This window comes from Nelusetta ayraudi, unplaced genomic scaffold (assembly GCF_046127955.1).
Source record: "Nelusetta ayraudi isolate G7.1 ecotype Tasmania unplaced genomic scaffold, CSIRO-AGI_Nayr_v1 ptg000257l, whole genome shotgun sequence".
Lineage (NCBI taxonomy): Eukaryota > Metazoa > Chordata > Actinopteri > Tetraodontiformes > Monacanthidae > Nelusetta > Nelusetta ayraudi.
The window spans coordinates 62553-86570 of record NW_027466306.1 but is presented as its reverse complement, the minus strand read 5'-3'; the positions used below and the strand labels follow the sequence as shown (position 1 = coordinate 86570).

At 54.7% G+C, this 24018-nt stretch overlaps 3 protein-coding genes and 1 long non-coding RNA gene across 10 annotated transcripts; 3 read left to right on the top strand and 1 right to left on the bottom strand.

Moving 5' to 3' along the window:
- The first annotated feature begins 156 nt into the window (after positions 1-156).
- Positions 157-10025, top strand: adam15 (ADAM metallopeptidase domain 15). Of its 6 annotated transcripts, XM_076017038.1 has the most exons (25): positions 157-645; positions 1050-1141; positions 1687-1763; positions 1866-1941; positions 2053-2129; positions 2731-2959; positions 3040-3105; positions 3239-3310; positions 3486-3655; positions 3750-3834; positions 4333-4481; positions 4743-4920; positions 5075-5167; positions 5243-5438; positions 5653-5761; positions 6557-6752; positions 6850-6927; positions 7040-7151; positions 7249-7402; positions 7611-7719; positions 7828-7896; positions 8005-8037; positions 8543-8608; positions 8959-9098; positions 9166-10025. In XM_076017038.1, exons 1-25 carry the CDS (start codon positions 498-500, stop codon positions 9227-9229), a joined length of 2838 nt encoding a protein of 945 aa, XP_075873153.1. In that variant the 5' UTR covers positions 157-497; the 3' UTR covers positions 9230-10025. The 6 variants fall into 6 exon arrangements, with proteins under 6 accessions (XP_075873153.1, XP_075873154.1, XP_075873155.1 ...); XM_076017039.1 differs by lacking the exon at positions 8005-8037; XM_076017040.1 differs by lacking the exon at positions 8543-8608.
- A 342-nt stretch (positions 10026-10367) lies between these two features.
- On the top strand, positions 10368-14076 carry snrnp48 (small nuclear ribonucleoprotein 48 (U11/U12)). Its single transcript, XM_076017068.1, has 8 exons — positions 10368-10575; positions 11566-11679; positions 11754-11814; positions 12089-12169; positions 12709-12894; positions 13073-13194; positions 13532-13797; positions 13881-14076. The coding sequence occupies exons 1-8, from the start codon at positions 10432-10434 to the stop codon at positions 13933-13935; spliced, it is 1029 nt and encodes a 342-aa protein (XP_075873183.1). The 5' UTR covers positions 10368-10431; the 3' UTR covers positions 13936-14076.
- A 156-nt stretch (positions 14077-14232) lies between these two features.
- Positions 14233-23327, top strand: LOC142882349 (uncharacterized). The gene is made up of 25 exons (XM_076017050.1): positions 14233-14652; positions 15346-15433; positions 16383-16558; positions 16653-16760; positions 16932-16985; positions 17061-17114; positions 17199-17252; positions 17330-17383; positions 17458-17511; positions 18063-18116; positions 18275-18328; positions 18459-18512; positions 18976-19020; positions 19155-19208; positions 19273-19326; positions 19821-19874; positions 20367-20438; positions 20623-20658; positions 21192-21236; positions 21322-21354; positions 21444-21590; positions 21662-21838; positions 22357-22447; positions 22536-22613; positions 22852-23327. Exons 1-25 carry the CDS (start codon positions 14635-14637, stop codon positions 23055-23057), a joined length of 1914 nt encoding a protein of 637 aa, XP_075873165.1. The 5' UTR covers positions 14233-14634; the 3' UTR covers positions 23058-23327.
- On the bottom strand, positions 19067-21241 carry LOC142882362 (uncharacterized). Of its 2 annotated transcripts, XR_012925777.1 has the most exons (4): positions 21172-21241; positions 20911-21025; positions 19689-20027; positions 19067-19514 (listed from the first exon to the last, which is right to left on the bottom strand). It is a non-coding gene; the product is annotated as an uncharacterized LOC142882362 (long non-coding RNA). The 2 variants fall into 2 exon arrangements; XR_012925776.1 differs by having other exon boundaries at positions 20911-21185.
- Positions 23328-24018: the final 691 nt, after the last annotated feature.

Here is a 24018-nt window from a genome sequence, read left to right as displayed (position 1 = left end):
CATGCGCAGTGAGGCTGTCCTGAGCCCTCCGCTCCAGAGGCGCGCAGGGATTCAACAGGTTCCGCTTCTGTGGGCTGTTGACCAATCAGGGACCGACGAAGGCGGGTCGGTGAGCGGAGGGGGCGGAGTCTTGGCATCGCCTCGGTGGGATTGGTCATCCCGCAGCCTGGTGACGTAGCCACAAAGTCTCACTATAAAGCTACAGTGTTGCCGCTAATCGGCACCCCTTCCGGCCGCCCGGTACCGAACTTTTTCCCCGAACTCAGCCGACCGAGCGCCCGGAGCGGGACCACAACTGGACCGGACTGGTTCAAACACCCCACATGGAGGGAACCGGTACCGGTGAACCGCGAGTCTCCGAACCCCGGACATGAAGAGCGGAGCAGCGGTCACCTCCTCCCCGGCTGTCCGGTAACGGCGGCAGCAGGGGGCCAGAACACACACACACACACACACACACACACACACACACACACACACACACACACACACACACTATGCGCGTCCTGCTGCTGCTCCTGCTGCTGCCGCTGCTCGGCGGCCCCGACGCCCTGGTCGCTGCCCGGTCCCTGAACGCACCGCAGGACTCGCCACTCCCGGAGCCACAAACGGACCGAACCGACAGCCCGCGAGCGGCCGCGACAGGTAAACCTCGCGCGCCACTCCCCAGGTGCATCCGATTGTTTCTGTCTCTGGTGCCTTCTCCTCCAGTTGGAATCTTTAAACTTCAGAAGCTGTCGAGAGGTTGGTTTTGGACAGACAGTGGGACTTCCTCCTTCCATCGCCTTCAGTGTAGCGGTGGAGAAGCAATGGTCCGGTCAGCAGCAGAGGTCAGGGTCAGAGGAGCATGAAGTTCAGCTGGTCAGCTGAGCCAGGACCAGGGTCAACCTGGACCATGACCTGGATCAACCTGAGCCTGGATCAGGGTCACCGACGCTTGTTGTAACAGCTGACACCATCACTGAGGCTCCTGCTGGTCACTGAGCTGTGTGTGTGTGTGTGTGTGTGTGTGTGTGTGTGTGTGTGTGTGTGTGTGTGTGTGTCCTAAGGTGTGGACAGACAGCAGCGCCTCCTATTGGAGAAGACCCGGCCCTTCATCCTGGTGGACGGTCAGAGGCGGAGTGTCAGTGAGGCACTGCAGGTGAGACTCATGCCTAGGTCAAAGGTCATGACATCACCAGGGTCAGGTGAGGTTGATACTGTCTAGGCAGCGGGGTGGTGGGTGGGGGGTCAGGAAAGGGTGGGGAGCTTCCTGACCAATGAATGAAGGAGAACATGGTGGGTGGCGTCGCTGCCCAAGTATGACATCATCAGGGTGGGACGCACAACCTCAGCAGGCTCCTAGCAGCCCCTCCCCCCTCCATGTTTTCCAGATGGCCCTCGAAGATTCCGTCCAATCAGTGTCAGTCCCGCTAGCTTGTTTGGAATGAGCGGGCGGAGCCTCAGGATGTGGGAGTGTGGGCGTCGGTGTAAGGGAGGAGGTGTCAGACAGGAAGTGCTGCTCCGGGGGAGACGTGCTGCTGGCCCCGCCCACTTCCTGAAACACAATGGAAGGGGAAGTGAGCCGCAGGCGGGCCGGGTGGTGCTGCTGCTGCTGCTGGTGGTGTCGCCCCGGTGGAATCATGTGACGTGTGATGTCATCCACTTCCTGTTGGTGCTGTGTGTGATGTACTTCCTGTCTGGCAGGACGGCCACCCCGACAGGCTGCAGTGTGAACTGCAGGTGGCAGGACGCCTCTTCCTGTTGGACCTGGAGAAGAACCAGTGAGTGTGACATTAACGGAGTGACACTGAACGCACCGCCGGCCGGCACCACGACCACGGCACTGACATGTTCTCTCTCTCTCTCCCTCTCTCTCTCTGCAGTGGGCTGCTGCCTAGCTCGCCCAGCGTCTTCTTCTACCTCCCCAATGGCACCGCTGTGGCCGCCGCCCACTCTGTGGTGAGTCTTCTGCCAAAGACCCGCCCACTGCTGTCACATGGCTGTGTGTTCCACATGTCATACGTGTGTGTGTGTGTGTGTGTGTGTGTGTGTGTGTGTGTTCGTTTACAGACCCACTGTTACTACCACGGCCGTGTCCGAGGCTTCCCCCGGTCCAGAGTGGCCCTGAGCACCTGCTCCGGACTCCGGTCAGTCGTGTGTGTGTGTGTGTGTGTGTGTGTGTGTGTGTGTGTGTGTGTGTGTGTGTGTGTGTGTGTGTGTGTGTGTGTGTGTGTGTGTGTTTTCAGCAGCACTGCTCAGGGTGGACCACTGTTGTCCAAACTTGGGGAGCCGGACCCCTGATGTTTGCTGTAACAGAGGAGGAGGTGGAAGGTGTAATTCTGGTCCAGAGTCCACTGAGGAGCAGGACCCTGATCCGGATCAGCTGGTTGTGGGATTACTGCAATCAGGATGTGAGCAGCAGGAGCAGCAGTAACAGCAGCAGTAGCAGCAGCAGTAGCAGCAGCAGTAACAGCAGCAGCAGTAGCAGCAGTAGCAGCAGCAGTAACAGCAGCAGCAGCAGCAGCAGCAGCTCCAGGAAGCAGAGACACACCCTCCCACAGACATACCTGCGAGTGATTGGGTGGAGAGGATGTTTACATGTTTTGGCGGGGGGTGGGGGGGGGGCAGGGGGGGGCGTCGCTATCATGCGTTACACTGAAGCGGCACCGCTGTCTGTATGACAGGAAGGGGCGGGGCTTAGCAGAAGTCCTTCTTTGACCGACCTCACTTCCTGCGTTCCTCCACCAGGGGCGTCATCGTCATCAACTCCACACTCAGCTTCGAGCTGCAGCCGCAGGACCTCCTCCAGGGGGAGGAGCAGGAGGAGGGCGGGGCCAGCGGCAGCGGAGGAGGAGAAACAGAGGACGGTCTCCACCTGCTGTTCTCCACCAGTCCGCTAGAGGGCGTGGTCACCGGGGACTGCGGAGTGTCTCACACTGCCGTCCCAAGCTTGCACCACGCCACTCACACGCACAGGGTGAGGCTGCCACCCCCCAACCCCCGCATGAAGCCGCCCCAGGTGGTGACCTCTGACCTCACTGTCTGCTCCGCCCGCAGAGGAAGAGAGACATCCTGTCGGAGACCAAGTACATTGAGCTGGTGCTGGTGGCCGATCACCAGGAGGTCAGTGAAGGCATCGCACGCTCCAGGCGTCGCCGCGGTAGCGACCGCAGCTCACTAGTGTGTGTGTGTGTGTGTGTGTGTGTGTGTGTGTGTGTGTGTGTGTGTGTGTGTGTGTGTGTGTGTGTGTGTGCAGTTCCTGAATTACCAGAAGAACAACAAGACCATCATCTACCGCATGCTGGACGTGGCCAATCAGGTGGACTGGGTAAGGACAGACTCCGCCCACCTTCTCCACCAGTGGAGGTTGTGACCAACAGCAGCATCTTCTGATCAATGGTGTGTGTGTGTGTGTGTGTGTGTGTGTGTGTGTGTGTGTGTGTGTGTGTGTGTGTGTGTGTGTGTGTGTGTGTGTGTGTGTGTGTGTGTGTGTGTGTGCGTAGTTCTACCGGCCCCTGAAGGTGCGGGTGGCGCTGACGGGCCTGGAGGTGTGGAGCGAGCGGGACCAGATCCAGGTGGAGAAGAGCCCCGCCCACACCCTCAACAACTTCCTGGAGTGGAGGAGCCGCGAGCTGCTGCCTCGTCTCCGCCACGACAACGCCCAGCTGGTCATGTACGTAGCGACGGCGGCGGCCGCACGTCAGCGGGCCGGCCAGCCAGCTGGTGGCGCCGTCGTCACCGTGTGCACTTCCTCTGCTCGTCCACAGGGGCGGCGCCTTCGCCGGCACCACGGTGGGGATGGCGTCGCAGTCGTCCATGTGCTCCAGCGACCGCTCGGGCGGAGTCAACGTGGTGAGAGCTCAGTGGTCAAATGATGCTGTGGGTTGGTGGGCGGGGCTAGAGTAGATTAGAGCGCCTTTATTAATGACACAGTGGGGAAATTTTCAGAAAACGGCAACAATGCAGTGCGAAGAGGAGGGAAATTATATTGATTAAAAAGAAATGACAATGAAATATTTATCAAATAAAAGTTTATGGTTAACAGTTTACATCCTATGAACAGTTGGATTATTTACAGTTATCTCCACACTGACGTATAGAAAAGTGTCTTTTTTAAAATGTTTTTATAAAATGTAAAGTGGTTAAGAAGACCTGCAGGGGGCGCTCCATCCTGCACAGAGGGGTGCAGCAGCCTGGAGCTCCAGGAGCTGCTGAGGCCCCACTGTGGTGTCCAACACCCTTCAGTCTGCAGCGCCACCTCCTGGATGGAGGCTACGCTGACAGTCAGGCCCTCACCTGTCTGTCTGTCTGTCTGTCTGTCTGTCTGCCTGCCCCGCCTCGCTCCCCCAGGACCACCTCGTCAGCGTGCTGGGCGTGGCCTCCACCGTGGCCCACGAGCTGGGACACAACCTGGGCATGAGCCACGACACGGCCGAGCGCCGCTGCTCCTGCCGCAGTGAGCCGCGGCTGGGCGGCTGCATCATGGAGCCGTCCACCGGGTCAGTGGCGCCACCCGCAGGGCTCTGCAGGGAGCGCTCTGGTCGCTCACTGCAGGGGGAAAGTGTGTCAGGGGAGGGGCCAGAAGGTCCGTCCCGTGTGGTTACCGGGGAGGCGGGGTTTGGGTCGGTCCTTCTGGGCCGGGTCCTTGGGAGGACGCTTCCTTCAGACGGAGGACGCTTCCTTCCAAGGATGCAGACCCTGGATTGAGACACAGCCCCAGTGTGTTGTTGCGTGCTGACCCTGTGACCTCTGACCCCCAGCTTCCTGCCGGGGCAGCAGTTCAGCAGCTGCAGTGCGGCCGACCTGTCTGTCAGCCTGCTGCACGGCGGTGGGATGTGTCTGTTCAACGTTCCGGAGCCGGAGCGGCTGCTGGGCGGAGCTCGCTGCGGGAACCTCTACCTGGAGGAGGGCGAGGAGTGCGACTGCGGCCTGCTGCAGGTGCGCCACCACAGCCACTCTGACCTTCACCGTGACCTTAATAATAATCACAATAATGATGAAACATTTAATTTATAGAGCGCTTTTCACGCCACAAAAGTAAGGTTAAAATATATAGAGAGAGAGTTGTTGTTGCTGCGCTCTGATTGGCCAGGAGTGCCAGGACCCCTGCTGCAACGCCTCCACCTGCAGGCTGCTTCCCGGCGCCCAGTGCTCCTCCGACGGCACCTGCTGCCAGGACTGCAAGGTGAGACTGGCCCCGCCCACACACACACACACACACCCTCGGCCCCGCCTCACTTCCTGCCCCTGCTCCTCCCAGCTGCGATCGGCGGGCTGGCTGTGCCGCGAGCCGCTGGGTGAGTGCGACCTGCCCGAGTTCTGCACCGGCTCCTCCCCCCTCTGCCCCCCCAACGTCTTCCTGCAGAACGGCGAGCGCTGCGAGAGCGGAGCCTCCTACTGCTACGGCGGCGTGTGCGCCAGCATGACCGCCCAGTGCCAGATGCTCTGGGGTCCCAGTAAGTCCTCACACTGCTTCCAGACCAATCCAGACCCAACTAGACCAATCCAGACCAGACCAAACCAGACCAAACCAGACCAAACCAGACCCAACTAGACCCATCCAGACCAAACCAGATCAACCATACCCAACCAGACCAAACCAGACCAACCAGACCAGTCCAAGGTGCTGGAACCTCGGTTCTGGTCTGAACCGGTTCTCTCTGCCTCCAGACGCCACTGGCGCTCCGGCCGTCTGCTTCTCCTCCGTCAACAAGCAGGGAAACAAGTTTGGGAACTGCGGTCAGCTGACCAACGGCTCCTACCTGCCCTGTGGAAGCGCGTGAGTCTGCTGCCACCTGCTGGTCCTCTGTCTGTCTTGTCCTTAATATCAAAAAACTAAGCAAACAAAATCAAAATAAATCAAATCAAAGGTCAAGGGTCACCGAGGCAGAGGAAGTGAACCTACGCAGAGATTTGACAGTGGCTGCGTCTCAGTCCAGGCTCTGCATCCTTCCAAGGCTGCATTTGAAAGGAAGTTGCGTCATAGCACTGCGTGAAGGCTCCTCCCACTTCCCAAAAGTCAGAAGGACGCTCCAAATGTGTACTGGGAATGCGTCCTACTGTTAGCCCATTCCAAGGCTGCACCGCTACTATCCTTCACCTCCTTCTGTATCCCAGGATGCTTTGCCTGCTGCTGCAAAGCATCCTGGGATCCTGGGAAGTCGGCTGAAATTAGCGCCATCTACTGGCAAAGACACCACCTATAAATTGAAGTATTGAAATTTCACATCAAATATTCAGTTTTTAACGCAGGGTTTTTACTCTAACGCCATCGTTAGATGGTGAACCAATGGTTAGCTTGATGCTATGAAAACGTCACTTCCTGGGTTGGCCAGCAGGAGGGAACGGCGGTGACGCAACCAGGAAATACGCCCAAGGCTAGACCGTCCCGTGTGGTTACCGTGGAGGCGGGGTTTGGGTCGGTCCTTCTGGGCCGGGTCCTTGGAGGACGCTTCCTTCAGACGAAGGACACTTCCTTCCAAGGATGCAGACCCTGGGTTGAGACACAGCCAGAGTCTGTTGTCCAGGCCAAGAGCTGAGGCTGACATGTCACTTCCTGTCTGCGGTCCTGCAGCGACGTGTACTGCGGCAGGCTGCAGTGTCAGGGCGGCAGGGAGCGCCCCCTGCTGGGCACCAACGCCGAGATCCTCACCACCAACGTGACCTTCAACCACAGCCACCAGGTGTGCCGGGGAACCTTCTTCCACCTGGGCGACGACGTGTCGGACCCGGCCTCCGTGGCCGAGGGCACCGCCTGTGGGACTGGCAAGGTCCGCTGCTCCTCCTGCTGCTGCTCCACCCTCCACCTCCACTCCCCTGGAGGTGGCGCCCTGCTCAACCTGTGTCCTGTGTGTGTGTGTGTGTCAGGCCTGCCTGCAGCAGCGCTGTCAGGACGTGTCGGTCTTTGCCGTGGACGAGTGTCGCAGCCAGTGTCACGGCCACGGGGTGAGAGCTCTCCCCACCCACCGGTCACATGACCCCCTCATGACATCACTGGGCCACGCCCCTCTGATCTGTCTGTGTGCCCTGAGCCAGCGTGTGTGTGTGTGTGTTCCAGGTGTGTAACAGCAACAGGAAGTGCCACTGCGAGGTGGGCTGGGCCCCCCCCGACTGCCGCTACTGGGGCCACGGCGGCAGCGTGGACAGTGGCCCCGCCTCTCCGGCCACAGGTAGCACACGCGACGCGACGCAACACAAGTCAATACATTGCGTTACATTGTAACACAAATCAAGACAACACGATGCATCCCCGCCTCCTCCCCCCAGCCTCCGACCCGGTCCGAGTGGCGCTGCTCATCATCTTCCTCCTGGTGCTGCCCCTCCTCCTCCTCTTCCTCGCCCTGCGCTGCCCACCACTGCGGCGCCGCCTCCACCAGCTGGGAGCCAGCGGCCCCCTGGGGAAATCCAGACAGCACAGCAGGTGTGTGTGTGTGTGTTCCTCTCTCTCTCTCTCTTCCTCTCTCTCCCTCTCTGTCTCCCTCTCTCTCTGTCTCTCTCATTCTCTCTCTCTCTCTTTCTCTCTCTCATTCTCTCTCTCTCTCTGTCTCCCTCTTTCTCTCTCTCCCTCTTTCTCTCTCTCATTCTCTCTCTCTCTCTCGCTCTCTCTCTGATGGTCTTCTCTCCTGCAGGGTTCCGCCCACCCAGCGGGATGGCGACAGAGACGCTGAACACGTCTGCCCGCTGAGATACCACATGAACCCACCCACCGACATCCCACTGACTCCGCCCCACAAGGAGGTAGCTCCGCCTCCCTCGGACAGGAAGTGACGCGCTGCCGCTGCCGCTGCCGCTGCTGCTGCTGCTGCTAACGCTGACGCTCCCTCTACTTCCTGTTTCCCCCGCCAGGTTCACCACCGAGCAGCTCCTCCCACTAAGCCGCTCCCCCCTGACCCCGCCCACCCACCCCCACCGCAGGTAACCTCCAGTCACCTCACGGGAGGTCTCTGGTCACGTGCTCACAGGCGTTCATGCATGTGACTCACAAGCCGCCGCCCACCCACTGCTCTATCCTTCTCCTTGCAGCAGGCGGCTCCGCCCCCTGGTGGCCAGACACAGGTACACCCAACTTGTGTCCTGTGTCCGTCCAGTGGGAGGAGTCAGCCTGGTTCAATACAATGGGGGCCAGGTAGCCTGACGCTAACGCTGCTCTGTTGACTGGAGCTCCGCCCACCTTCTCACTTTGAGTTTAAACCGGGGGTGACTGGTGGGTCACGTGGGTTATAAAGCAGACGGTTGGAGTGTTTTGGTGAACAACAAAACAACAACAGTTACTGATATTTAAAAATAGTGTAGAGTTGTGTTATTCTTCAGGATATCATCACCATCTTGAAAAAAAACACGAGCACTGAGGGAAACTTAAAACTTTAATAAAGTTTGTTCATATAGTTTCAAGTCTCAGCGGGCCGTATCTGGGTCCCTGGGCCATAGTTTGCCCGTGCCTGGTTTAAACTCATCAGTTCATCTGTCTGTCTGCCTGCCAGTCTGTCCCTGAAGCTGACTTGTAGCTCGCTGCTTGCTCTCACTTCTTCTCTTCTTCTTCTCCTCCTCGCTAACTCTCCAGCCGCTGGTGACTCGCCCAGCTCCGCCCACCAAGCCCCTCCCTCCTGACCCCCTACCACCTGCCCAGGTACACACCTGCTGCTGGCTTTTGGTTGGCTCCTCCTCCCGCGCAGCCAATCACTTCCACTCTTCCACGGCGCTACCAGGCTAGCCGCCCTACTCTACACCCTATTGGCTGATCTGATGCCTTGGGCCAAGCTCATTGGTTGAGGGCAGTTTCATACCACCAAAAAAAGTCATGAAGTGTTTTGTTTTTTGTTCAAAGAGCTTTGGTAGCTGTAGCATGTAGCTGGCATGTTGTTAGCATGTTGCTGCTGCAGACCGATCAGTGGGAGCTCTCGACCAATCAAACGGCCTCTTTTTGTGTTTGACCTTCCTGCAAGTCTTGACCTGCTGCACCATGATGTTTTTCTCCAGGGTCCTGCTCCGCCCAGGCCTGTGGTGCCCATCAAGCCCCGCCTCCTGGTGCCACAGCCCCGCCCCCACCCTTCTAACGCCCCCACCACCGCCAAGCCGCTGCAGCTCCGAGCCGTGGCCCCAGCGGCCGGCCCCCTCAGGTACCAGCCCTCCCATCATGCATCTGGACGGCGGGTTTCTCCGGCTGATGTCACTTCCTGTGTGCAGGCGTCCTCCGGCCCCGCCCATCCCGCCCAGCAACGATCGTGGAATCCACCAGTCGCCTGTCTAGCCTGAGGTCACCTGGGAGTGATGGTCTGCAGCCAACAGTGCCTTGCTCAGTGGTGTCGGCTGCTCTCTGTGATGATGCAGCGCCCCCCCCCCGCCCGCAGGCCAGCAGGGGGTGTGGCTGACTGTTGTCCAATCAGGCACAGCGCCTCCTGCTGGTTGGCTGTGGTAATGAAGTGGATGAACTGCTGCTGCCTGAAGGAACTTTCACCTTCTGGCCTCGACCGACTGAATGTTTCCATGGCAACCGGTGTATTGCCAAGCTCCGCCCACAGGAAGTGATGTCACTCCTCATTGCTTATAGCTCAAAGAGAAAATAAGCTGCAGAAGAACCAGTGGTCCACAAACAAGGACCGTCAACAGGGGGCGCAGCTGAGGACAACTTCCATAAAGTGTGTGTGTGTGTGTGTGTGTGTGTGTGTGTGTGTGTGTGTGTGTGTGTGTGTGTGTGTGTGTGTGATTAAATCAGGTGTTGATCAGGTGATCACTGCTTGTCAGACAGACCGCGGCGAAGAAGAAGAAGAAGAAGAAGAAGAAGAAGAAGAAGAAGAAGAAGAAGAAGAAGAAGAAGAAGAAGAAGAAGAAGAGAAACGTGGGACAAGAAGGAGGTCGAGCAGGATGAAGAGCCGTACGGATGGAAGCAGTTTAAAAAGTCAACAGTTACTAGGCGGAGTTCCCTCCTTGAGTACGTCATTGCATTCTGTAGTCCAGCGTTTCCTTCTTCAGTTCTGCCCCCTACTGGTCTGAGTTGAAAAAGTACTGAAAAATAAAGAAACATGATGTTCTGCCTTCAACAATCAGTAGTATCCACCACTGATTGACTTGAGTTTACATAGAGAGTTTATATGTATCTGGAGTAACATATTTACACACACGCATTTACATATTTAATATGATGATGATATGTATTATTTAAATAACACGGCATTTAGTGGACAGAACGGCTGTAAAACATGTATTTTCTAAGCAGAAGCCTGGTGTAACTTAACAGTTAGCCTGCTAGTTAGCCTGGCCTGCAGCAATGATCTCGGGAACTTCGATCCGGGTTGGTGCTTGCGACCGATGGGCTGCTTCTGTTTTCCACTACATGTTGGACATCAACTACCAGCATGCTTTGCGTTTGTCCGCCCCTCTCGCACGTCATCGACCTGCGCATAAAGTGCGACAACAAACCAGCAGCGGTTTCCTGCAGTCTGAATCCGTGAAATGGACTCGACGCCGACAGACACCGTCCAGGACCGACTGGACCGGGTCCAGGAGCTGAACCAGTTCACCGAGAAGTGCACCAAGCAGCTGGAGAAGCTGATCCATCGACTGGGCCTGTCGGCGGACTGCCAGGAGCTTCGCGGAGTGAGTGCAGCAGCTAGCTGCTGCTAGCCGCTACGCTAAAGCTAGTTTGATGTCGACGAACTTCATCGGGTTTTCAGTTTTTATTTAAAAAAACAAACAAACAAACAACAACAACGAAATGTGTCTTCGACACAGCCTTCACCATTACAAGTTAAAAATGCACTCAAACATATTGACACATGACGTAGCAGATAAAAGAGTGCAGATTGTTTTTTTGCTCTTCATAACAGTTACTGCATTGATGTTTTTCCGGGCCAGAGCGGTTCTGTATCATTTGCCTAATGGCAACAGTGTGAAGGAGTGGTGCAAAGGGGGGTGGGTGGTTGGCTGTCGTCTTTACCGAGGAACCAGTGTTCGCGGCGGTGCAGTCTGGTGTTGGCGACATTTGCTGTGTCTCAATTCAGGGTCTGCATCCTTGAAGTACGCAATTTGAAAGGAAGTTGCGTCATAGCACTGCACGGAGGCTCCTCCCAATTCCCAAAAAGTCCGAAGGACGCTCCAAATTTCCTACTGTTAGCCCATTGCAAGGCTGCACCGCTACTATCCTTCACCTCCTTCTGTATCCCAGGATGCTTTGCCTGCTGCTGCAAAGCATCCTGGGATCCTGGGAAGTCAGCTGAAATTAGCGCCATCTACTGGCAAAGACACCACGTATAAATTGAAGTATTGAAATTACAGTTTTTAATTCCGGGTTTTTACTGATTTGAACATCCAACGCCATCGTTAGATGGTGAACCAATGGTTAGCTTGATGCTATGAAAACGTCACTTCCTGGGTTGGCCAGCAGGAGGGAATGGCGGTGACGCAACCAGGAAATACGGCCAAGGCTAGACCGTCCCTTGTGGTTACTGAGGAGGCGGGTTTGGGTCGGTCCTTGGGAGGACGCTTCCTTCAGACGGAGGACGCTTCCTTCCAAGGATGCAGACCCTGGATTGAGACACAGCCTTTGAGGACCGGAGATGAATGTGTTGTGTTGTGTTGTGTTGCCAGGAGGCTCTGCAGCAGTGTCCCTACGACCGGAACCACCGGGTTCCGGCCAGGAGCCTGGACAAGCACAGCAGGTGGTGCAGGCTGCGGAGGATGGGCTACTCAGCCGAGGAGCAGGTGATGTAGAGGAGGGACCCTCGCCTGCACGGCAGGAAGTAGGGAGCAGGAAGTGACTGTGGTTTCCCCTGCAGGCTGAGATGGTCGACACGTCCGTGTGTTATGAGAAGAGCAACGTCAGGAGCTTCGTCATGGGTGAGTCATCACTGCAGGGGTTAGACCAGGGGCGGGTGAACCCTTGGACTGGTGGGGCCACAGTGGGAGCTAAAATATGGCAGCAGATGGATGGAGTGTTCTGGTGAGCCACCTCGTAGGAGGAAACAATCTATCCTGGGATATCATGGAGAGAACATGTTACTGTAGTGTCAATGGAAAATGAAGCAAAGTTGCAACCAAATCAGTGTCTTTGAAGCCCCACCAGGCTGTTTAGCTTTTTATTGATGCTGATGATGAAGATGTTTGTTGTCAGATGAAGAGACACAGCACCAGGTGATCCAGCAGGCCAGAGCTGCTGCTCCTCTCATGAAGATGGAAGGAGTTTTCTGGCAGGGTGAGTTCCTCCCCCGGCGCACTGTGGCTGTGTCTCAGTCCAGGCTCTGCATCCTTCCAAGGCTGCATTTGAAAGGAAGTTGCGTCATAGCACTGCGTGAAGGCTCCTCCCACTTCCCAAAAGTCAGAAGGACGCTCCAAATGCGTACTGGGAATGCGTCCTACTGTTAGCCCATTCCAAGGCTGCAGCGCTACTATCCTTCACCTCCTTCTGTATCCCAGGATGCTTTGCCTGCTGCTGCAAAGCATCCTGGGATCCTGGGAAGTCGGCTGAAATTAGCGCCATCTACCGGCAAAGACACCACGTATAAATTTACGCAACCAGGAAATACGCCCAAGGCTAGACCGTCCCGTGTGGTTACCGGGGAGGCGGGTTTGGGTCGGTCCGTCTGGGCCGGGTCCTTGGGAGGACGCTTCCTTCCAAGGACGCAGACCCTGGATTGAGACACAGTCTGAGTGTCCAATAGGTGTCACTGCTGACGTGTGATGATGATGATGATGATGATGATGATTGAAGGAGACTGCGTTGCTGCTCCTCAGGTCACTACAGCAGCAGCGCTGCCCTCGTGCCGCACAACCACAAGCGAGCTGTGTGTGACCTGACGGTGGCCGACCGCCTGGCGCTCTACGACCATGTGATCGGCGCCCTGAAGCAGCAGCAGCAGCAGGAGTTCTCAGCCAATCAGGACGACTTGTACGTGGACCTGGTGTCCAAACTACAGAAAGGTGAAGATCAGCTGAGCTGAGGGAGGCGGAGACACACCCAGACTGGAGGGGAGTGGTCACCTGAACTGTGTGTGTGTGTGTGTGTGTGTGTGTGTGTGTGTGTGTGTGTGTGTGTGTGTGTGTGTGTGTGTGTGTGTGTGTGTGTGTGTGTGTGTGTGTGTGTCCCTCCCTCCTCCAGAGGAGGGCGCCAGCGGTCCAAAGACGCCCCTGGAGCTGATGGCGGAGATGAGGGACTACAAGCGGCGGCGGCAGTCGTACCGAGCCAAGAACGTCCACATCACCAAGAAGTCGTACACAGAGGTACCAGCAGGGGGAGCCGCCCAACATTGAAATGTATTGAAAAATCTCCCTCCAGACAGAACAGTGAGCCTTTTTATATGGAGCCAAACAACTTGAATATGGATCAAAGCAAAAGCTCGACAATAAATGACTTCATATTTCACAGAGACAAAATCCAATTTCAAATAAAAAACACAACGAATTAAAACATCTAAAATGTAAATAAAATAGTGTGTGTGTGTGTGTGTGTGTGTGTGTGTGTGTGTGTGTGTGTGTGTGTGTGTGTGTGTGTGTGTGTGTGTGTGTGTGTGTGTGTGTGTGTGTGTGTGTGTGTGTGTGTGTGTGTGGCTTCCTGCAGGTGATCAGGGAGGTGATCAGCGTCCACTCAGAGGAGCTCAGCCGCCAGTGGGGGGAGGAGCAGCAGCAGCAGGAGGAGTCCCGCTCGGCCCCGCCCACATCCCGCTCCTCCTCCTCCTCGGAGTCCCGCCCCCCCCACAGCCGACACCGCCACCACCGGAGTCGCGAGCCAGAGAGCAACAGCAGCAAGAAGAAGAAGAAGAAGAAGAAAAAGAAGAAGGAGGAGAAGAGGAGGAGGAGCAGCAGCAGGGGGAGGAGCCGCAGCAGGTAGAACAGGAAGTGCTGGTCCTCCTCGTCGTCTTGGCTGCGCTGTGATTGGCTGAACTGCAGCTCTGCCTCCGTTTCAACAGGGAGTCCCGCTCCCCAGAGTCCCGCCCCCACCGCCGCAGGAAGGAGAGGGAGTGACCCCATGACCTCGCCTGTCTCTGGCCCCGGAGCACCCACAGGTCAAAGGTCAAAATCGAGATTGAGTCGGTGGAGTTTCATGAGTTGTAATTTTTGTTGGGGGAAAAAAAGACAATAAAAAGTTTTGGAAAAGAGAAATTTCATCTGAGTGAGTGGATTCCATTTCCTGGACAGGCCCCGCCCACCTACTCGCACCTGATTGGCTGCCTCCTGGTTCAACCCCCCAGACAGGAGGAATGTTTGAGGGGAGCGCTGAGCAGTCGTCAGGGGTCAAAGGTCACCGGTGGGCTTTGAGCTACTAAACGTATCAATGGAAAAACATTCAAATCTCAAGTGAATTTTCTGTGTTTTCATGTTTTTCTCTGGACGGTGAAAGCAGTCCAGTGACAAACTGGGCTGATGATGATGATGATGATGATGATGATGAGATCAATAAAGTTCTGCCGTTCAATAGTGTTCTCCTCCATTAAAAAGACGAAAGAAAGACTGAGCTGAAATCTTTTCCGACGGACGTTTTTGAAGCGGTGCTGCAAGGGAGGTCAAAGGTCAGGTGTGTTTGGACACCGCGTCAGGTATTTGACACCCAGCTGAGAGGAGCTGAGGCTGACAGGAGCAGAGAGGAAGCAGGCAGCAGGAGCAGGAGCAGCACAGGACACTGAGCGCGGACCACCACCAACTCCTGGGACCTTCTGCCACATCATGGGAGCCTGCAGGAAGGTAAGAACAGCTGGGGACTGGGAGAAGTGGGAGGCTGTGGGGACCAGCAGGGAGCTGGAGGAGCTGCAGCAGGTTTTTGGTCACAGCCGTGGAGTCTGAAGAAGATCTTTGACTTTGTGTCTCTGCTGGACTTCAAAGACCTGAAAACCTGATCTGGTCGTCTTGACTTGAGTCTGTTTTGACAGACAGGAAGGGATTAAACAGGTCTAAAAAACAACAACAAGCTTTTCCTGTCAGGAGATGAAGATCACTGGGAGGAAGTTCACTTACACACAGTGAAGATCCCAGAGGGGAAAGTGATTCTGAACCGAACTGACGGCTCTTTGGGTTCAGAAGCCAGTGAGATGAAAATGACAGAGGAGTCTTTGGTTCCTGAGGTTCCTCCAGTCGCACCTGCAGGTCCTGCTGCACAAGCCTGCACCAAAACCCCTGCTGGGGGCGCTAGACGTCCTTCCAACGGTAACGCCTGGTGAGCAGCAGCTTCAAGTTGGTTTGAGAGTCAAAAAAGAAGAAGAACAATGACAGAAACCAGGAAACACAAGTTGCCATTGTTTGCAAAGAGCTGTTTGTTTGTTTGTTTGTTTGGTTGGTTGGTTGGTTGGTTGGTTGATTGGTTGGTTGGTTAACCTTTTCTTTCCTTTTACTGCTGGATGTGACGCATGCAACTCTCACGGCTGACATCTCGCCCTGCAGCCGTTGTTTCTCTCAGGTGCGCTGCTGCTGCTGACGGTCTTTGTCGCCCCCTGCTGGTGCCAGGACGAATATTCTGCAGAGCACCCAGGTCAGATGGCACAGCACGACACAGTGCAACACATCGCAACCGAGCCAATAGCAGAAGTAGGTCGACGTCATGTGACTTCAGAGAGCTGAGCTGAATTTTTGTCCAGAGAAGTCTTGGAAAAACCTTCAGCGGTCATCTGACCTATGAGTCATGATGACATCACGCACTGAGAATTCTGGACCAGTGAGTCTTGTCAGTCAGTTCTGTCTGTCCTGACTGAGCATCCATCCATCCATCCATCTGCTGCTGCTCCGCTACCCCCCTCTGTCACATATTACAACTCCAGCTCCTCGCTAATAGCATCTAGCCCAGCTAAGCTAATGTTTGCAAAGCAGTTCTTACGCAAAATGAAACAATGGCTGTGTCTCAGTCCAGTCTCTGCATCCTTCCAAGGCTGCATTTGAAAGGAAGTTGCGTCATAGCACTGCGTGAAGGCTCCTCCCACTTTCCAAAAGTCAGAAGGACGCTCCAAATGTGTACTGGGAATGCGTCCTACTGTTAGCCCATTCCAAGGCTGCACCGCTACTATCCTTCACCTCTTTCTGTATCCCAGGATGCTTTGCCTGCTGCTGCAAAGCATCCTGGGATCCTGGGAAGTCGGCTGAAATTAGCGCCATCTACTGGCAAAGACACCACGTATAAATTGAAGTATTGAAATTTCACATCAGATATTCAGTTTTTAACGCAGGGTTTTTACTGATTTGAACATCCAACGCCATCGTTAGATAGCGAACCAATGGTTAGCTTGATGCTATGAAAACGTCACTTCCTGGGTTGGCCAGCAGGAGGGAACGGCGTCCCGTGTGGTTACCGTGGAGGCGGGGTTTGGGTCGGTCCTTCTGGGCTGGGTCCTTGGGAGGACGCTTCCTTCAAACGGAGGACGCTTCCTTCCAAGGATGCAGACCCTGAATTGAGACACAGCCAATGTGTCCTCCCACTCTGCCACCAGACGACCAGTCTGAACCAACTCCCAGCCACTCTGGGAACCAGGAGGAGGAGGAGGGCGGGGACTACCAGCCCTATGGCCCTGGCCCCACGCAGGTCATCATGATCACTGAAGAGGACTTCCCGTTGGCCACCACAGCCGAGTCCCCTTACGCCAAGGAGGACACGGAGAGCATGCAGGTGAGTGGAGACCCACCCGACTAGCTGCTAGCGGCTAGCTGCTAGCTCAACATCAGCAGCACTTCCTGTGGCTCAAATGTCCTCTTCCCTTCAGCTGACCTTTGACCCAGAAGAACTGGACGAGTCCGGTGCAGAGGAGGCGCCGACCGAGTGCGACTGTCAACCCGGAGAGCCGGGATTCGCCGGTTTCGCTGGACCAAAGGTAGCGAGCAGCACCTGACCTGGTCATGTGACCTTCACCTGTCTGGACTGACACTAACTGACTGCAGATAATAAAAACACTTTTTTCTGAGATTCTCAGTTTCCACTTTGCTGAAAAATCCTGCTAAACATCAAAGGTCAACCAGATTCACTTCCTGGTTCTTCCTGTCAGGGATCCAAAGGCCCTCAAGGCTCCAGCGGTGAGCCCGGCGCTCAGGGCCGAGAGGTGAGCAGGTGATACCTGGAGGCCGCAGCCCAGCTGGTTCGGAGAAGCTGCTCAACGTCTCACCTGGTTTTTCAGGGCTACCGAGGATCCAAAGGAGTCCCGGGACGAGGTGGAGACCCAGGACCAGCAGTGAGTCCCACCTTCACCTCCAGGAAGGAAAGGCAGCCATCTTGTAGCTACTTTTATCTTGACCTTTGACCTCTGCTACCCCAGGGCGACCCGGGCCCAGAAGGTGACGACGGTGCCTCTGGTTTCTCCGGTGCCACGGTGCGTTCACTGACAGTAGGAGGTTGGAGCTCCTGGAGGGAGGTGGACTAGTAACCTCAGTGTGTGTTGGTCTTCAGGGCGAACTGGGACTGCAAGGAGGTCCAGGAGAGGCTGGAGAGCCGGGTCTCAAGGTGACCTTTCACCTTCAGCCACAGTTAGAGCTGCTTGGGTTTGAAATGAGTGTAATACTGCTTCCTTCCCACAGGGGGAGCTGGGCATGGCCGGTCCACGGGGAGGAGTGGGAGCTCCTGGTGAGACTGTAAGAACCGATTTCACTTCCTGATGGGGACTTGATGGATAGCCAGGGAGCAACACGCCGGCTAACAGCTAATATCCGATGCTAACTTGGTTCCATTCCCTTCGTCAACTCGCAAACATTTCTTCCGTCACACAACAACCAACCGGTGATCAGTTGAACTGTCAGAGAAACGCGTCATGTGACCTCTCGCCTGTCAGCCACACCCAGTCAGCTGTTGACCTCAACAGCAGCCAGGTGGTGCCCTCACACTGCTCTCTCTGCTGTTAACACTGCTAGTACTGCTAGCCCTGCTAGTGGTGTTAACCTTGCTAATGCTGCTAACCATGCTGGTGCCGCTAGCACTGCTAACGCTGCTGAACCTGATTGTTGTTAGAATTTTAGTTTCTTGTCCTCGTCTTATATTTTATGATTGGTCCTCAAAACATAAACAAAAAGTATAATCATGTATTACGAGATTTTTAATAATCATCATTGTTTTTTAGTAATAATACCAATAACAATTTATTTGAGTTTATTTTCAGTCTCTGTTGTTGTCACTCGTTGATCTCCAGGGTCCTGCAGGTGATGCTGGACCTCCAGGTTCAAATGGTGGTGACGGTAGCAAGGTAACAAAAACACACACAGTCACCCTCCCCATGAAGAGCTGGAGGCATGTATGGTGTAGGGCGCCCCCTGGAGGCTGCACTAAATATGGACAGTGACTTCAATTGCTTCCAAACTTTTATGCTTGAAGATGATATTTGATGGAATTCCATGTTCTCAGGGTTCCCACGGTGATGAAGGCCAAGCTGGTCCTCAAGGGCCAGGTGGAGAGGAGGTAAGGAACAGCCACCGATGCTAAACTAAGCTAATCTATGAGTGTAGTATTGACTGTATATGGACTGACTGTGTGTGTGTGTGTGTGTGTGTGTGTGTGTGTGTGTGGTGTGTGTGGCACTGCCCTGCAGGGTCCCACCGGAGCTTCAGGCTTCCCGGGGGACGGCGGCGACACAGGAAGCATTGTGAGATTCAAATCTCAAACCTACTGTACCATGTGACACTAAGACCATGTGACACTCAGATTGACTGAGGCCGTGTGACAAACATGCCTGCCGTCCAATTACAGCCTCCCGCAGCATTAGCTACCTTAAATCAAAGAGAAATAAGTTTGTAAGTTTTCTCCTTTTGACTCGAGAAAGACGTTCTAGACCTGAACTGCTGGTGGAACATCTGCTGGTGGAACATCTAGCAGCGGGAAACAACTGTTTGATGACTGACTGGCTATTAATATCATTTCTTGAAGTTCGGCCAGATTAAAAAGCTTAACGGGCCGCATTTGGCCCCCAGGCTGTGGTTTTCCCACCCCTGGGTTAGCTTGTAGCAGCAGTGGTCAGCTCGCATCACCTCGGCTAATCAAAGCTCCTGAGTGGATAGTTTTATTTTCTGAGATGTTGTTGCGACCTTTCTTTGGCTCCGCCCCCTCAGGGTTACCCAGGACAGCCGGGGCTCTTTGGACCTGCTGGACCAAAGGTAACAAACTCGGCCACCGATTGGCTGTTAAAAAATGGAAACCCGATTAGTGACTCGATTGATGATTTAATAATTCAGTCGCCATGGATGAAAATGAACTTTTTTGAGGGCTGTGCTCTGATTGGCTCCCACAGGGCTCTCAGGGGTTGGACGGCGTCCCGGGCAGCGACGGCGACCCAGGAGAGGACGTGAGTTCAGCCGTCCGTCTCCTTCTTCTTCTGTGGTGCCTGCTGACGCTGTCTGTGTCCACAGGGGCCCCTGGGAGTCCCGGGCCTGATGGGGGAGCCGGGTCAGCTGGGCGCCAAGGTAACAGCAGTCACTGCAGTTCTCACAGCGGCCAGCAGAGGGCTGTGACTGCCCACGCGGCGCAGCACAGCACAACAAGGGCCATAATCTGCAACCTGAATAGGTTGCCGATTGGACCACATAACAAAACCGACCAATCACACGCAAGTCACAGCTGTCAGTGGCCCCGCCTCCTCCTGGTCAATGAGCTGCGATGATAGGAAATCAAAGTTGTGCAGAAGAAAAAACAAAAATCAAAAATACTGTGATGAGTGTTACTGCAGCTGTCCACTAGAGGGCAACCAAGACAGTCACACAGCAGGCCAAACTAGAGGAAACACACACACACACACACACACACACACACACACACACACACACACACACACACGATGGTGCAGATAACCTGCAAGAAGACAGGAAGTTGGCCAGCAGGGGGCAGTGTCACCTACGGCTGCATTCCATTTAGTATCAGCGTTCATCCTCAGTAACCATGTGTTTGGCGCCCTCCACAGGGCAGCCGGGGAGACACTGGCCCGCGAGGACGCGGCGGGAGAGGCGGAGCTCCGGTGAGTCCTGAGGGAAACTCCCTCCACCACAGTACGAGCAGCCAATCAGCAGTCAGAGGGGCAGGGGCAAAGCGCAGGAAGCCCTGGGACTTTTTTTTTACTTCCAGAAACTTCCCCTAATTACATGTAAAAGGGCAGAAGTTTCCAAAGTTCCTGAGAGAAATTACAGCTGCATTTCACAGGGGAAGCCCCTGTTAGAAGAAGAGAAGCGAAAGCAACTGAAAGGCTGCATTTATGAAGGTTAACAGGGTCATTATCAGGGTCATTATTATTATTATTATTATTATTGTTGTTATTATTATCATCATTATTATTATTAACAATAATACAACAATATTACATTAAACACATTAACTATATCTCAACTTCACAAGTTAAGCCAAGTAATTAAAAAAAAATCTATATTATTATGAGTCCTCTTATTAAAATTTAGTGAATGCTTTGGACTCTGAGTTTTGCTCATAAAGAGTGACTTTTGTCTTTGTTCACCAGGGGGCGGCGGGACAGCCAGGAGATGCTGGAGCACCAGGAGGACCAGGAGAAAAGGGTCTCCAGGGCCCGACGGTGGGAACACACATAGTGGCCAATCAGAGAAGAGCTAGTTCCTCCACTAGAGCCAGTCTTAGAGACGACATGCTAACTAGCTGCTGCTAAGCTATCCTACCAGGAGGTGAACGTGTCGCTGCCGGGGCAGGAAGGGGGGCAGTCTGTGAAAAGCACATTGACAGTTCTTGTGTTTCTCCTACAGGGGGCCAAAGGTGAGACGGGGAGCGATGGAGCGACGGTGAGTGAGTGTGAACCCGACAACGAGTTAGCGTTAGCGAGCCAGAGGTTCTTCTTCATCTTCACTTCCACTGGTTACAAAGCTCTAGGTTCTCTGCTTTAGCCGCTGGCTAGCTCGCTAGCAGCTAGCTCGCTAGCTCAGTGGTGCATCATGGGAGTTTTGTCTTGTGGTCTTGGTCAACTGATCTCTCTCAGCCAATCACCTGGCTCAACATTATGAACTCTAGTTGACCTCTAGAGAAGCCAAGCTCACCTGGGCTGAGCAGGTTCTCACCCATGGCCTCTGGGCCAGAACCGGGTCCAGAACTCTGGACCTCCTCCTGGCCTCACTGGGCTCAGGGAAGCTCTCGGACCAGTTGACCTCTGACCTGCTGGTTGAGGACAGTAGGAAATAACATGGTCACTACTTCCTGTTTATATCAATAACCAGCAAAAGTGCAGAGTGGGGACTTTCCCTGCACCTGGTGACTCACTGAGTGACTCACCGAACGAATCACTGCTTCAGCTCACTGACCTGAGTGTGTGTACATGCAGGGGGCGTCAGGAGCAGCAGGAACCAAAGGATCCCGAGGAGAACAGGTGACTCAGCCACTTGATGATCATCATGAAACAACTTCCTCTTCACACCAACCTCTCCACTCTCACTTCCTGTTTCCCCCTGTAGGGAGGCCGGGGCGAACGAGGAGACAAAGGAGAGGTAGTCTCCACATTTGGCCTTCACAGTGATGTCACTTCCTGTCAGGAGAGGAAGAGCCAACCATCTCCATCTCCTCCTGTCCCGTGCAGCAAGGGCCCAGAGGAGCCGTCGGTCCAGTGGGTGGCCATGGCCCCGTTGGGCCCCCCGGGATCCCCGGTGCCCGAGGAGAGAGAGGGCCGCTCGGTGACCTTGGGGTCATAGGTCAACCAGGCTCCAAAGGAGCTCCAGGTCCCTCGGTAAGTGAAGACACACACACAGGAGGTCCTGCAGGAGATGAAGGAGGAGCTCTGAGATGTTTCTCCTGCAGGGTCCTGGACTGACTGACGAGCAGGTCCTGAAGCTCTGCAGGGGGGTCGTCACCGAGCAGATCTCCCAGTACGCCGCCTCCATCCGAGCCAAGTGCTCCCAGGGCTGCCCCATCAACAACCGCACTCTGATTGGCCCGCCAGGATCACGAGGGCTGGCGGGATCGCTGGGAAAAACTGTAAGAAGAAGAAAAACCAACAGAGAACAGCAAACAGGAGAGAGAGAGAGCAGCTATCCAACTAACAACCTGCTAACATCTAGTTAGCATCTAGTTGGATGTTAACTAGATGTTAGCAGGTTTTAATTGGACGTTAGCTGGATGTTAGCAGATGTTAGCTGGTTTTAGATGTCAACTAGATGTTAGCTGGTTGATAGCAGGTTGTTAGATGTTAAATAGATGTTGGCAGATGTTAGCTGGTTTTAACTGGATGTTAGCTGGACGTTAGTAAATGTTAGCTAAACATTAGTAGACATTAGCAGATGTGGGAGATGATGGTTGCTTCCTGAAGAAGCCCCAACTAATTAAAAAAAAACAAGCAGCAAGCAGCAGATGCTAGCTAACTTATCAGATGATAGCAGGTCACAGTTGGTCGGACCTCCCATTGGTCCGACCTCCAGTAACCCTAACCGTAATGGGAGGTGGGATGTCTCGCCATACCCAAAGCGTCGCTCTGTCGTCTTCCCTCCACCAATCAGGGCAAAGCAGGAAGACCAGGAGCCAAAGGAGGCAGAGGTCCCCCAGGTGGGCGTGGCCTCGAGGGGCAGGAAGGAGCACCGGGCGAGCGAGGTGGGAGACCGACAGCATGAGGGGGAGGGCGGAGCCTGTTTTCTCTTGTCGAGGTCATGAAGCTGCGATGTTTTGTCTCTGTCTGCAGGTGAGAAGGGAACCAAGGGCCCCGCTGGAGATCCAGGTCAAGGCCTCCAAGGGCCTGACGGGCCCCAGGGCCTCAGAGGTACCTCACTTCCTGTCAGGCAGCTCCGCCTTGAAGGCGCAGTGCGCTCTAACCACAGCACAGGACGAGTTCGTGGCAGCCGCATAATATATCCAAAATTTTGCCCAATTCTAGTGGCACAGCGCCACCTGCTGGCCTTGCATAGGACTGTGTATCAACAGCAGCCGTTAATCCAGTGGCACCTGGGCAGTTGGGGGCGCTGTGCCAGTGGATTCAGCCTTTGCTCTTCCTCCGACAGGTTTGCCAGGAAACCCAGCAGAAGCCAGGAATGGTTCCGAGGGGCCCCTGGGACCCCGGGGTTTCCTCGGCGTAACAGGCCGGGTCGGCGCTGTCGGGATCTCCGGAGTTCCAGGAGTGTGCGAGGCTCGAGACTGCAGCATCTACGCACCGGTGCTGCGTAAAGAGCAGGGCCTGGTGAAGAGACCCGGCGGCTCCAAGATGTGAAGCCGTCAAACAGGAAATGACAGGTTGTCACATGATCAGGGGGAGGAGCTCCACGTGGGACCTTCGGGAGCTCCAGGAAGTCAAAGGAAACAGAAACTTCCTCCAAACACACAAACTGTTCCACTTTTAGTTTTTCCCTTCCAATTCAGTAGTAAACAAAATGTGTGTAAATATTTTGCAAGACGTGTGCTGCAGGGCTGGGGCTTCCATCGTACTGTGGACACGCCCCTGTTGTCCCATTTCCTCATAAAGTGTTTTTTTTAAACCTGAGGTGGTCCTGGTTTCCTTTCTGTTGACATTTTAGTTCACTTCTTGACTGCTCATTGGAGGAAAAAACATAGTTTGCAGTTTCATACTTTGGCCATGTCTGGCCTAGAGCCACCACCCAGAACCATCCAGAACCACTAAGAGCCTCCTACAACCACCTAGAACCTCTTACAATAACCCAAAACTACCTAGGACCACCTAGAACCATACCTGGTCCGCCAAAGGCAGGGGTGGTCGAACTGGAAAATGAAGCAAAGCAAAGTTGCATCCAAATCAGTGTGTTTGAAGCCCCACCAGGGCGTTTAGCATTTAGAACCACCCAGAACCACCTCCTGGAACCATTTGGAATCATCCAGAATGGGTTTAGCTCCTTATTGACAAAACACTGCAAACATGGAGGAGGTGCAGCTGTTCATTATCAGTGATATGATACTAATATCCTGCCTACATCATCAGGGGCCCAGAGCCAATCAGAGGCCACCACCAGCAGACCTCAGTCACTTGCATGGAGGAAGTGAAACAGCCGAGGGCAGAGACAAACAAATGTCTGTCACGCTGAAAAAACCCGGAGACCTGAGAAACATCACAAATAACAACACAGTCGTAATGTACTGCAGCACTTTGAATCAACTGTCCGGCACACCGTGTGACCGCCCTCGTTACTGCCGCCTCGCACTTTGGTGACGTCACAGCC